At 40.1% G+C, this 14,499-nt stretch overlaps 1 protein-coding gene across 1 annotated transcript; it reads left to right on the top strand.

The window, feature by feature from the left end:
* The first annotated feature begins 4,619 nt into the window (after nucleotides 1-4,619).
* Nucleotides 4,620-10,473, top strand: LOC133108162 (extracellular calcium-sensing receptor-like). Its single transcript, XM_061217599.1, has 6 exons — nucleotides 4,620-4,825; nucleotides 5,037-5,328; nucleotides 7,813-8,607; nucleotides 8,699-8,926; nucleotides 9,310-9,433; nucleotides 9,560-10,473. Exons 1-6 carry the CDS (start codon nucleotides 4,620-4,622, stop codon nucleotides 10,471-10,473), a joined length of 2,559 nt encoding a protein of 852 aa, XP_061073583.1.
* Nucleotides 10,474-14,499: the final 4,026 nt, after the last annotated feature.

Genomic DNA, 14,499 nt, shown 5'->3' with positions numbered 1-14,499 from the left:
AGGAGCAATAATAGTCCTTCCCTTAGAGGCGATAGGACAGGGGTTTTATTCAACCTATTTCCTTATACAAAGAGCCCAGCCCATCTTCAATCTGAAAGGGTCAAACGTCGTCTGAAGCGTCTGCCTTTTCAGATGCTTACCCAGCCATGCCTCTTTTTGTCTGTAAGATATGGGGACTGTGATGCTCTGTGATGCTTATTTCCATATTCCTATTCACAAGGAGCACAGGAAGTACCTCCATTTTTATTGTTAAGGCAATGCCTATGTGCACAAGGTTCTCCATTTTGGCCTGTCCCTGGCTCCCTGTTCCCCTTATGAATGTGGCATTCACTCCACGCCCAACACAACAGTGGGCCAGGGGTGATACAGAGGCTGAGCTGGCTCTGCAAGCTGGGCTTGACCTTGAACAGGGAGAAAAGTTGTCGATAGCCTGATGGTGGGCTCTCTGTCCCTTGTCACCTGGCTTCTGAGAGGGGCATGGAGGCTGTGCCCGCCAAACATTCGTATGGTCTCCTCATGGGACCTGAGGAAAGTCTTGAACACTCTTACAGAGCCCCCATTTTAAGCCCCTAGCTAGAGCTCCTCTTGCTAAAAGAGGAGCTCTCAGCAAGGTGTGTGAGTGAGCTACATGCTCTGTACATGGTAAATGGTTGGAATTTATATGGCGCCTTTATCCAAAGCGCTGTACAATTGATGCTTCTCATTCACCCATTCATACACATTTGGCTGCCATGCAAGGAGCCGACCAGCTCGTCAGGAGCATTTGGGGGTTAGGTGTCTTGCTCAGGGACACTTCGACACAACCCGGGCGGGGGATCGAACCAGCAACCCTCCGACTGCCAGACGACTGCTCTTACTGCCTGAGCCATGTCGCCCCCATGTTTTCGGATAGGAGGTGAAGGCTTAGGCATCTCTCTCCTCCCGAACGTGGTATTCCAGCTGAAGATTCTGCCCTGTTTCTTTGTGGCAAGACCTTTTTTGAACTTGATTTTATGCTACTTATCGACGTAGCCTGCCCTCCAGATAAAAATAATAATAACCATGTTTATCGGTCTCTTTGATATTGAGCAGAACTAAATGATGTTATATTACTGGCAGCCTGTAGCGCAGTGGTTAAGGTACTTGACTGGGACACCCATGGTTGGTGGTTCTAATCCCGGTGTAGCCACAATAAGATCCGCACAGCCATTGGACCCTTGAGCAAGGCCCTTAACCCTGCATTGCTCCAGGGGAGGATTGTCTCCTGCTTATTCTAATCAACTGCACGTCGCTCTGGATAAGACCGTCAGCCAAATGCCAGTAATGTAATGTAATTAGTGAGGAAGATACAGTGGTGTGAAAAAGTGTTTGCCCCCTTCCTGATTTCTTTTTTTTTTTTTTTTTGTCACACTTAAATGTTTCAGATCAAACAAATTTAAATATTAGTCAAAGACAACACAAGTAAACAAAAAATGCAGTTTTTAAATGAAGGTTTTTATTATTAAGGGAGAAAAAAAAATCCAAACCTACATGGCCCTTTGTGAAAAAGTGATTGCCCCCTAAACCTAATAACTGGTTGGGCCACCCTTAGCAGCAACAACTGCAATCAAGCGTTTGCGATAACTTGCAATGAGTCTCTTACAGCGCCGTGGAGGAATTTTTGCCCACTCATCTTTGCAGAATTGTTGTAATTCAGCCACATTGGAGGGTTTTTGAGCATGAACCACCTTTTTAAGGTCATGCCACAGCATCTCAATGGGATTCAGGTCAGGACTTTGACTAGGTCACTCCAACGTCTTCATTTTGTTTTTCTTCAGCCTTTCAGAGGTGGACTTGCTGGTGTGTTTTGGATCATTGTCCTGCTGCAGAACCCAAGTTCGTTTCAGCTTGAGGTCACGAACAGATGGCCGGACATTCTCCTTCAGGATTTTTTGGTAGACAGCAGAATTCATGGTTCCATTTATCACAGCAAGTCTTCCAGGTCTTGAAGTAGCAAAACAGGCCCAGACCATTACACTACCACCACCATATTTTACTGTTGGTATGATGTTCTTTTTCTGAAATGCGGTGTTACTTTTACGCCAGATGTAATGGGACATACACCTTCCAAAAAGTTCAACTTTTGTCTCGTCAGACCACAGAGTATTTTCCCAAAAGTCTTCGGGATCATCAAAATGTTTTCTGGCAAAATTGAGACGAGCCTTAATGTTCTTTTTGCTCAGCAGTGGTTTTCATCTTGGAACTCTGCCATGCAGGCCATTTTTGCCAAGTCTCTTTCTTATGGTGGAGTCATGAACACTGACCTTAACTGAGGCAAGTGAGGCCTGCAGTTCTTTGGATGTTGTTGTGGGGTCTTTTGTGACCTCTTGGATGAGTCGTCGCTGCGCTCTTGGGGTAATTTTGGTCGGCCAGCCACTCCTGGGAAGGTTCACCACTGTTCCGTGTTTTCTCCATTTGTGGATAATGGCTCTCACTGTGGTTCGCTGGAGTAGCAAAGCTTTAGAAATGGCTTTATAACCTTTTCCAGACTGATAGATCTCAATTACTTTCTTTCTCATTTGTTCCTGAATTTCTTTAGATCTCGGCATGATGTCTAGCTTTTGAGGATCATTTGGTCTACTTCACTTTGTCAGGCAGGTCCTATTTAAGTGATTTCTTGATTGAGAACAGGTATGGTAGTAATCAGGCCTGGGTGTGGCTAGAGAAATTGAAGTCAGGTTTGATGAACCACAGTTAAGTTATGTTTTAACAGGGGGGGGGGGGGCAATCACTTTTTCACACAGGGCCATGTAGGTTTGGATTTTTTTTCTCCCTTAATAATAAAAACCTTAATTTAAAAACTGCATTTTGTGTTTACTTGTGTTGTCTTTGAATAATATTTAAATTTGTTTGATGATCTGAAACATTTAAGTGTGACAAACGTGCAAAAAAAAAAAGAAATCAGGAAGGGGGCAAACACTTTTTCACACCACTGTATGCTAGTAGCTTCCGCACATGACAACTGGAAATATTGCAGTTTAGTTCTCTTAACAGTAAGGTACATAAGACTACTCAATTATGTTGGTATGAACCAATACATAATGGTCGATGTAATGATCAATGCTTTTTTTTTTTACACAAACGGCAATTATGTCTTCGTATTATTTTGATATTACATTTATTAGCTAAGAGAATTGTTGCAAAATATTGCATTAATCGGCAAATAGAGTTGACAAATGCAGTCTATCCATAATTTGTGCCAGTAGGCCTACTGTATTTACCATTTTAACTACTGTCACGTAATAAAAATGAAAAGATTGTTCAAGTTGCGTTATGCCATTCTTCTCATTACAGATGGGAGGGAGAAAAAGAACAAAATACTTGACCCCAGGGATCGCAGTCTAGTAAAAGAACAGCCATAAACAAGTAAAAACTGAAATAAATACAGGAATTAAAATGATAAAGAAGAAAAAAAAAACAGTCAATAATTCATGCAATGTAGCTAATGCATTTTTCCTGCTTATGGGATTCATGTCTAAAACAAACCAAACAGCATAAGATACACAAAAACTGCTTTTGAGTAGGCTGATCATGCACACAATTACATGTGAAAGCCCCAAAATAAGCAATATACCATAGACTGGGCTGCATCTCACTCCTTATACCTGGGTTCAGCAGGCGGGTGACGAAAGGGTGAAATGCGGACCTGTGAAATGCGGGAAAATTGCTACACTAATTAAGCTACACTAAAATGGCAATGAGCTGCTTCTGACTGATATACTCAGAAAATAGGAACTTATGACAGTGTTAAAAGTGTTGCTTAAGTGGAGAGTATACAATAGTGAAGGAGAAGGAGAGGGATTGAGCAGCAAAATGACCCGTACATAACTAAAACCTAAGTAGTTTAAAAGATCTACAGTGTTCTCAAAAGGTGTCCAAAGGCTTTTAGCTCAGTGTCAAAGAGGCAGATTACATGGACTCAGAGCTTATATTTAGCAACGTTATCCAATAATTATGTGTTCACCTTAAATGTCCATCTTTGTGAAGCACTCGTAACTTGTTTGGATAAGTGCTAACCAAAACTCCAAAAACAGTTAAATGTAAAATATAATAAAAAACAGAAAGCAATGGTTTGCAAATCCTTTTTGACCTGTATTCAATTGAAATTCATATTTAGTGTTTTAACTCAACTTCTTTGTAAATATGATGCCTGGGACTAGGGAAAATAACTCCCAACTTTTTTTGCAATTGTGGTTTATATTGAGGTTATTGAGGTTATATTGAGGTTATATTGTAGAACAACTGCAGAAAATTACGATCAAATTACGAAAAATCTGAATGTCTATGATCTTGGTCATTGATGTTCTGATCTGACAGAAAAGTGGATAAGTGAAGGCAATATTTCTGTCAAACTTATACAAAATTGTCATTCTTGCTATTTTTGTGACAGGACCATATGATCTAAACTTTAACTGGCAATTGTTCAATTTATTCTTGGAATTGTTTACCTCCAGAATGCTTTCACTGCCAATACAGTTTCCCCCTCCTTCAATATCCTGGGACTCAGTCATGCCTTTGAGAATCACAAATACGATTGAGAATTAAAACAGCTGTATTTAAACCTGGTACACTGCAGTGCTGGATCTCAGTTGTGCAGTGGGATGGCTCTGCAGACCATTCTGCTGGCACTGACAGTCCTCCGGGCTGCAGCACAGACCCCACCATGCAGAAGACTGGGGAGGGCAGCCAAGCCCAGCTTCTATCAACACGGAGATGTCAACATCGGTGGGCTCTTCGCCCTGTACACTGAAATCATGAAAATGACCATACAATACACAAGAACACCAGAGCCAATGCAATGTGTGGGGTAAGTAGAATTAAGACTGAGCATTTAACACCTGTTTGTAATGGTTGTTATTTGAAGGCTCTGTTGTCCTTATTTTCCGCTTAAGCAAATAAATTAGAGCAGCATTTTTAAAGTGAGTGCTTTTTAAATAAGAGTACTTTCTTAAGGGTTTGTGTATCTTCGGATGTATTAAAATGGCACTTAAATAATCAACATAATGTATAATTTATAGAGTTATTTCTGGAGGATTCCGAGTGGCCCAAACCATGATCTTCGCCATTGAAGAAATAAACAACAGAACTGACCTCCTCCCAGGTGTATCTCTTGGATATAAGATATATGATTCCTGCGTCTCTACTATATTTTCTCTAAGCGCGGCCATGGCTCTGATGAATGGTTATGAGGAAACACTGTCTGAGACATCATGCTCCTCACCTGCAGTAGTGCAGGCCATTATCGGGGCAACCACTTCAACTAACTCCATTGCAATTGCAGCAGCTGTTGGATTATTTCAAATTCCAGTGGTAAGAGTTCCTTTATCGCCTTTATACATAGGGGAGACCGGGGCATATTGTTAATGATTACGCAATATCACAAAGATTTTAGAGCAAGTTATATGTGTCAATTTATAGTGGGGCAAAGTTGTTGCATGTGAGAACTTGTAGTGAAAATCATTAAGACAATGACATGCCTGCTAATTTTAGCTATAGCTCTATAAGGTCAGTTTAACATAGGACTGCAGCTAAAGAATCAAAATAAATTCTCTCCTCTACTCAGTAAAAAAGTATAAATTTGAACATTCATCCCAAAAAATTTTTTATTACATATATTATGAAGTGCCATTTTTTAAGTTTGAAGGTGAAAAATAGGAAAACTGTCCTCACCTCAGATCATGGTTATTACATTTTTGAGGGAGTGACTTGTTTTGGGGAAATTAACAGTGTGACAACTTACCTATGCTCTCCCCTACTACCAAACAATAATTCACTGAGATGTAACTGAAATATGTACAGGTATATACTGTATGCCATGTTTTGGTTTCCTAAGCAGGATGTCTATTATGAAAATGTAATGGTTAAAAAAAAAAAAAACATACAGTCAGGGCCATGAATATTGGGACATCGACACAATTCTCATCTTTTTGGCTCTATACACCGCCACAATGGATTTGAAATGAAACAAACAAGATGTGCTTTAACTGCAGACTTTCAGCTTTAATTTGAGGGTATTTACATCCAAATCAGGTGAACGGTGTAGGAATTACAACAGTTTGTATATGTGCCTCCCACTTTTTACAGGACCAAAAGTAATGGGACAAACTAACAATCATAAATCAAACTTTCACTTTTTAATACTTGGTTGCAAATCCTTTGCAGTCAATTACAGCCTGAAGTCTGGAACGCATAGACATCACCAGACGCTGGGTTTCATCCCTGGTGATGCTCTGCCAGGCCTCTACTGCAACTGTCTTCAGTTCCTGCTTGTTCTTGGGGCATTTTCCCTTCAGTTTTGTCTTCAGCAAGTGAAATGCATGTTCAATCGGATTCAGGTCAGGTGATTGACTTGGCCATTGCATAACATTCCACTTCTTTGCCTTAAAAAACTCTTTGGCTGCTTTAGCAGTATGCTTCGGGTCATTGTCCATCTGCACTGTGAAGTGCCGTCCAATGAGTTCTGAAGCATTTGGCTGAATATGAGCAGATAATATTGCCCGAAACACTTCAGAATTCATCCTGCTGCTTTTGTCAGCAGTCACATCATCAATAAATACAAGGGAACCAGTTCCATTGGCAGCCATACATGCCCACACCATGACACTACCACCACCATGCTTCACTGATGAGGTGGTTTGTTTTGGATCATGAGCAGTTCCTTTCCTTCTCCATACTCTTCTCTTCCCATCATTCTGGTACAAGTTGATCTTTGTCTCATCTGTCCATAGGATGTTGTTCCAGAACTGTAAAGGCTTTTTTAGATGTTGTTTGGCAGACTCTAATCTGGTTGTCCTGTTTTTGAGGCTCACCAATGGTTTACATCTTGTGGTGAACCCTCTGGATTCACTCTGGTGAAGTTTCCTCTTGATTGTTGACTTTGACACACATACACCTACCTCCTGGAGAGTGTTTTTGATCTGGCCAACTGTTGTGAAGGGGTTTTTCTTCACCAGGGAAATAATTCTTCTGTCATCCACCACAGTTGTTTTCCGTGGTCTTCCGGGTCTTTTGGTGTTGCTGAGCTCACCGGTGCGTTCTTTCTTTTTAAGAATGTTTCAAACTGTTGATTTGGCCACACCTAATGTTTTTGCTATCTCTCTGATGGGTTTGTTTTGATTTTTCAGCCTAATGATGGCTTGCTTCACTGATAGTGACAGCTCTTTGGATCTCATATTGAGAGTTGACAGCAACAGATTCCAAATGCAAATAGCACACTTGAAATTAACTCTAGACCTTTTATCTGCTCCTTGTAAATGAGATAATGAGGGAATAACACACACCTGGCCATGGAACAGCTGAGCAGCCAATTGTCCCATTACTTTTGGTCCCTTAAAAAGTGGGAGGCACATGGACATTACAGTCAAATGGACATTAAATTTAAATGTTTAATTGTCAGATAAAGCGCGTAGGTCTGCATTAACTTGAAATGAAAACCGAAACTGAGCTACTGAATTTCAATTGTCATAATTTTTTCACATCAATGAAAGCTAAATGCAATTTCCGTTAAATGATTTCCATTTTAATTTAAATTGTTACCGTGTCATTCGTGCTTCCATAAATGCGAAACTCTAGCAATACAGCACATGACATTTTTCCAGCGAGCTGATTATTCAGGGGGTGGTTTCTTTGTATGGGGTTGAATACGACTCAAACAAAAATGCTTCAGAACAGTTTAAGTCTCAGCATAAGTCACCATGACCTGCCCCCTAAAAGAAACCTTGTACTGGTGATTGAGTTGCAACTTGTCACATGTTTAAGTTCAGCTACATGTGGCCTTGTCTGGTTTGTTTTCAGATCAGTCACTTTGCAACATGTGCATGTCTGAGCAACAGAAAAGAGTTTCCCTCATTCTTTAGAACCATTCCCAGTGACTATTATCAGAGCAGAGCACTGGCTCAGATGGTGAAGCACTTTGGCTGGACCTGGATAGGAGCCGTGAGAAATGATGATGACTACGGCAACAACGGAATGGCCACATTTATAGAAGCTGCTCAACAAGAAGGCATCTGCATTGAGTATTCTGAAAAATTTCACCTAACAGAGCCAGAGAAATTACTGAAGGTTGTAGAAGTTATCAAAAGAGGTACTGCAAAAGTAATTGTAGCTTTTTTTTCTCAGGTTGAGATGAAGAGTTTACTAGAGCAGCTGACCCTGCAGAACATTACAGGTTTACAAATGGTAGGCAGTGAGGCCTGGATAACAGATTATAGTCTCGCAACACAAATAAACTATAGACTACTGGGAGGGTCTGTTGGTGTTGCTATCACCAAAGGCAAAATAAATGGCCTCAAAGAATTTCTGCTAAAACTTCACCCCTCACAACATCCAGGAAACCTTGTTGTTATCGACTTTTGGGAAAATATGTTTCAGTGTTCCCTTAAAAATGAAAACAATCTAACTCGCATTGCCCCATGCACTGGATCTGAGAGCTTGAGTAAACTGGAAAACCAATACACTGATGTATCAGAGCTGAGAATCCCCAACAATGTTTACAAAGCAGTATACGCTGTAGCTCATTCTCTACATGACATGCTGGCATGTACACCTCATCAAGGCTGCACAAACAGTGTGAAACCAGAACCCTGGCAGGTAACTCAAAAAGCCCTTCTCATATAGCATTACAATTATGAACAAAGGCAACCAAGCATTTCTCTTTACTGAAATGTGTGCTTCTCAACAGGTACTTATGGCTCTCAAAAAAGTCAATTTCACTTTGGGAACTGGCGAGAAAGTCTCTTTTGACAGTATTGGAGACCCAATAGCCAGATATGAGGTGGTGAACTGGCAGCTTGGTCCTGATGGTGCAGTTGAGTTCAGAGTGGTTGGCTACTATGATGCTTCTTTGCCAGCTGGTCATCAGTTTGTGATGAGTCCTCTTAGTATGGTTTGGGCAGGAGGGCAAACACAGGTAAATGTTTATGCACTTTATGAAAAGGCGGACTGATAACAGCACAGGATTACACAATCTGTATTCCTATATGCAGATTTCACTGATTGAGATAAATCATTAACTTAATTAATTTGACAAAATTGAAGCAAGTCAATGTGGGCCTGTATGTCCTCATGTACCAGACTATAAAATCCTACAAATGTTAATCCAACAAAAAACATCAAATGTCTAAGGGAAGACTGTCCAGAAATATCATATTTCTCTGTGACAACAATCAGTTTCCAGTAGGCTATTTGATGTACTATAGCATGACGGAATACTGCCAATGATTATTATGAAGTATTTACAAGTCACATTGTTGATGGGTACTTTTGAGTTAAAAGCTGAAACATGTTGCACAGAAACCCAGGTCAGTGTGCAGTGAGAGCTGTCCTCCAGGCACCCGGAAGGCTGTGCAGAGAGGAAGGCCTGTCTGCTGCTATGATTGTGTGCCCTGTGCTGAGGGAGAAATCAGTAATGCTACAGGTAACCCAGACCAGCCTGATGTGCTTTTTATATTACGCTAAATATGCTGTCACACATGTTTGCTCTGTATATGGACACATTATCACTATGAGTTTTCTAATCAAGGTAATCTTTGTTCTTTTGCAGATTCTAATGACTGTATTCAGTGCCCAGAAGAATACTGGTCTAATTCTAAACGAGATCAATGTTTTTTAAAGACTGTTGAATTTCTGTCTTTTCAAGAAGTTATGGGACAAATGTTTGTTATAATTTCCATTTTTGGAGCCTGTTTTACTGCCTTTGTGGCTCTGCTGTTCTTTATAAAGAAGGACACTCCCATTGTGAAAGCCAACAACTCAGAGCTGAGCTTCCTGCTGCTCTTTTCATTGAAACTGTGTTTCCTTTGCTCACTTACTTTCATCGGCCGGCCCTCTGAGTGGTCCTGTATGCTGCGCCACACTGCGTTTGGGATCACCTTTGTCCTCTGCATCTCTTGTGTTCTGGGAAAAACAATAGTAGTGTTAATGGCTTTCAGGGCTACACTTCCTGGTAGTAATATCATGAAGTGGTTTGGGCCACTCCAACAGAGATTGAGTGTTTTTGCTTTCACTCTGATACAGGTCCTTATTTGTGTGCTTTGGTTAACAATATCCCCTCCGTTCCCCAACAAGAACATGAAATACTACAAAGAAAAGATAATTCTAGAATGTGATGTAGGATCAGCAGTGGGGTTCTGGGCTGTACTGGGCTATATTGGGCTCCTGTCTATATTGTGTTTTGTTTTAGCTTTTCTAGCTCGTAAATTGCCTGATAACTTCAATGAAGCCAAATACATCACATTCAGCATGCTCATATTCTGTGCAGTCTGGATCACCTTTATACCAGCTTATGTCAGCACACCTGGAAAGTTCACAGTAGCTGTGGAGATCTTTGCCATTTTAGCATCTAGTTTTGGCTTACTGTTCTGTATATTTTTTCCAAAATGTTACATAATATTATTCAGACCTGAGCAAAATACAAGAAAACATATAATGGGTAAAACTGATGTAAAATCTCAGTGATTTCCCCCACCATTTTACCACAAATATATATATATTTTTGGGCACTGATCTACAGAGCAATCTGTGAAAATAAAAATGTAAGAAATTATGTTCATTAATCCATGTCCACTTGATGGCAACCCTTAAGAACTTCCTCAAGCACTCGGACTTCGCTGACTCATTTTGAACTACCATTCGGGGCAAACACTTGTTAATTCTATTGTGGTGAAAACATTTTAAAAATATATGCAGTGGCATGAATGGTTATTGTTATTGTACTGTTGAATACAGGTGCAATTCAAATATGTTTGACTGTATTTGTATTAATTCCTTAAACTGGATTTATAAACCTAGTGAAAACAAGCCATAAATCTAACAGAAATGTATTGTGATATGTGAACAGGACCCTGGATCTCCAGTGCTGGATTTCATTATGCAATAATTTCACAACATGGCAATGTTCTATGTGATGTCTAAAAGCGGCTCTAATTTACACAATCTCTAATCCACACAATTTTGCACAACTTTGTGGTGGGACCAACAAAAGTGACATGAATCCCAATATAACAAACACAGTTTATTACTGTTGGGATATTGCTTGTAAAACAATGGTTCCAGTGCAGTCTGTAAGTATTTGAGCGGTGACACATTTTCTTGTTTTTGCTCTAACAAATATTTTAAATAAAATAATCACTGTCACTATATCCAGGCCTGGAATTTCATCTTTTTACAGGGAAGGCTACTTGACCTTTGGTGGAGCCAATTTTTTAGGGCATGTAGCCCATGTGCCTGGGCAGTAAGGCCGTTTTTGCTCTGCACTCCAGCAAACTAACAGTTTAAATAAAACAATCATGTCCTTAAATTATAGACTTTCAGCTTTATTTTGAGGGTTTTTACATCCATATTGGGTGAACCGTGTTGGAATTACAGCCCTTTTATACATAGCCCCCCCATTTTGTAGCTAATTAGCTTTAGACTTACAAAATAAATTAACATAAATTCATAATTATTATTCACACAAAATTGCCTAGCTAGATCACTACTGTACACATGTACATATCCATTATGGTTTTAAACATTGTGGCACGTTACAATTAAATAAGAGAAAGTAACATTAACTAAGGTCACTGACGCTATCAATTCAATTTCATTGGCATGTCTGCATTCGTTACAATGAAATAGTGAAATAGAAATAGGTAGCAATAGTAGAAATATAGATAGAATAGTAATAAGAGTAGGGATGTGACAAACTTGTTTTTGTTTTTGTTACCAGTTACCATTCTATTTTTTAAACAGTTAACCGATTAACTGATACTGCTTATGACCACTAGGGGTCGTATCTATTTATTTAAAAATAAGAAATTTTACTGGATGACTGAGAAATTGAATTGCATTTTCAAACTTTATTTTGGGCCATCTCAATAGTTAAATGTCAAATTGTAAGTCAGATAATAGTAAAATATTACATGTACATTGACATTGTCCAGTGTAACCTCACAGTTGCAGAAATCTGTAGTTAAATCCCTGTAGTCATTGTATATTCCAATGGTTGTTATAGAATATATAAATATGGACCTATGCTGTGGTATGCAAAAATTTGGGCACCCCTGGTTTAAATGTCTGTTACAATTCATCTATATGTGAGGGAAAGCAAACCTGGGCCATGTTTCCCCGATAACGGTGTCTCTTAGCGTATTATGAAGACTGGAAAGGTATACATTACTAAAATTGTTTACTTTTCTAGGCGTGTTTCCCGAAATATCCCTTAGGCGGTTGGGATAGCTTCTACGTGTGATGTTACTAGGCCCCATCAATGGCTCTAAGATCGATTATTCACTCCATGCAGCAACTGCTTGACTGCATTGTGAGAGAAAGTAGTGTTCTTTATGAATAAAACACTGCCAGAATACTTTAAAATATTGCATGTATCACAAACTTATTAATAGAATTAAAAACTTAGAAACAAAATTATCCACCATATATATCATTTTCAGCCAATTATATATACGGTTTGTGAGATCAGATTCTGGTATCACATCTCGTCCCACTACGCCACCTAGCAATACACCTTGTGACGACCATGCCCGGTCTTCCTCAGCTGTGGTTCTAGCTGTCGTCCAGCAGGTGGCAGTGGTGCGTCCCTCCCTGGAATTGTCTAATTGTTGATCTCTCGGTGGATAATTAGTTGATTAGTCACCAATTTTCCCGGGTGCTAACACCCGGGAAAAACCCTTGATAAGTGGCTTCACCCAGATTTCTCACTGTGTACTGGGCCTTTGAAGGTGGCTGTTGGCTGTTGGCTGTTGTTTTTTTGATATTTTACTTGGTCTTCCTTTTGTTGTTTTGGACTTCCACACTCCACTTGCGCTTACACTCCAACACCCCTAAACTGATTCACTCTGCCACGCATTCAGACAGAAACAGATTATTTCAAATAAATTCTTTAAAACCATTTTCCTTGTCTGGTGTCCATGTTTTCTTGTTGACTGCTTGAATGCCGGTCGTAACAAATTTATTTAGCATGTCATGCTTTATTTACATTACATTATTTTAATATCTTTTTCATGGTGCCTTAAATGACTTTGCAATCAGGGTTGATTTGCCAGAAGCACCATCACATTACTGGTGTAATTCACTATTTTCTCTGATTAGCTAACGTTTTCAATAAAAGTGCAACAACAAGCAAAACGCACCAACACAAAAACAAAATAAGCATTTCGGGAAACGCACTGAAATGTTAAGGTACACTTTAAAGTATGACTTATGAATGACATAGTGTTAAGAAGGCTTCGGAAAACACAGCCCTGAACTGTACATGTTACAGAAGTAAACATGAGTTCTTTTTGCAAATTTTAAAGCAAGATTGCTTTTCATTTTCTTTTTTTAAAAATGAAAAGATGATTACTCAGGCCCAGACCCAGGTGATTTACTTGTTAGGGCTTCAATGAAATGGAATTTTTCTGAAGTAATTCCATGACTTCTTCTCTTCTGGTGTTAACAACCATGGCTTGTCCAAGGATGTCAGAATGAAGCTCATTTCCACCAAGAAGGAGACGGCTACAAAAAACTCTCTCCACATTTCAGAGTGCCTATTTTCACTGTGAGAAACATGAAAGATTTTACTGCAAAAGAGCTGCAAAAATAGAGTAGCAGACATGGCTCTTCACATGACTGCAATACAAGTTTAGTTTAAACAAGAAAGACCTACATGCCAGAAGGAAGCCTTTCCTACGACCTCAACAAAGAATTGTAGGGACTACAACTTCCACATTCCCACAGGAGAATTCTGCGACGTCCACCACGAATGACGTCTAACTTGGTTCAGCCAATCCCGTAATGGCGGGAGCAATAAACGGTCCCGTATAAGAGCAAGACACGTTCTTGGGATCTCTCTTCTGCTTTTTCTGCCTCTTCTGCTTCTTCTCTTCGACGCACCCTTTTTGGCCATTCGCTTCAGCTCATCTGCTCCGAGACTCGGACAGAGGCTGAATGCTGCACAGCGCACTACCAGGCCTACGGACACACCCCGTTACCTCGCGGTAACTTCGTGGCCTATAGCGAGTGGAAACTGGTGTACGCGGAACGCTACATCAGTTTACTCCTGCAAAGCTCACAACAACGAAACAGCAACGAACTTTTACACCTGGAAAAGGACCAGCGGATCAGACGACAACGCGCTCGGACACCATTCACAGCACCATCGCCGCTTCTACAAGGACAGCATGTCTTTTGGATCCAGCAATGCGTATGGACTCAGTAAGAAAACAAACATTCAGGCATAGCCAGTGTTTAGTTTAGTCTTAACTGTTTTTGTGAATCTGTGTTTCAATATTTACCATCCAACCATTGTAATGTGTTTCGTTAGCTACATATATATGTACGTGAATTGATTCGCCGTCTTTTGCGCATATATAGAGTAAAACTACGCAAGTAGTCCCTTCTCACAGCTAACTCTAACTCATTACCACACCCAGAACTCTAGCGACACGCGCGCTTGCGCGCGCCACACACACGCACACACACATACCAAACTAAATTTCCTTACTA

This window comes from Conger conger, chromosome 13 (genome assembly GCF_963514075.1).
Source record: "Conger conger chromosome 13, fConCon1.1, whole genome shotgun sequence".
NCBI classification, from domain to species: Eukaryota; Metazoa; Chordata; class Actinopteri; order Anguilliformes; family Congridae; genus Conger; species Conger conger.
This window is presented reverse-complemented; position numbering and strand designations above follow the sequence as displayed.

Excerpts from the sequence above, each read along its gene's own strand:
- LOC133108162 (XM_061217599.1), top strand. The coding sequence starts at position 4,620 with ATGGCTCTGCAGACCATTCTGCTGGCACTGACAGTCCTCCGGGCTGCA. Across the intron at positions 4,826-5,036 it reads GAGCCAATGCAATGTGTGGG|AGTTATTTCTGGAGGATTCC; the intron begins GTAAGTAGAATT and ends TATAATTTATAG. Across the intron at positions 9,434-9,559 it reads AGAAATCAGTAATGCTACAG|ATTCTAATGACTGTATTCAG; the intron begins GTAACCCAGACC and ends GTTCTTTTGCAG.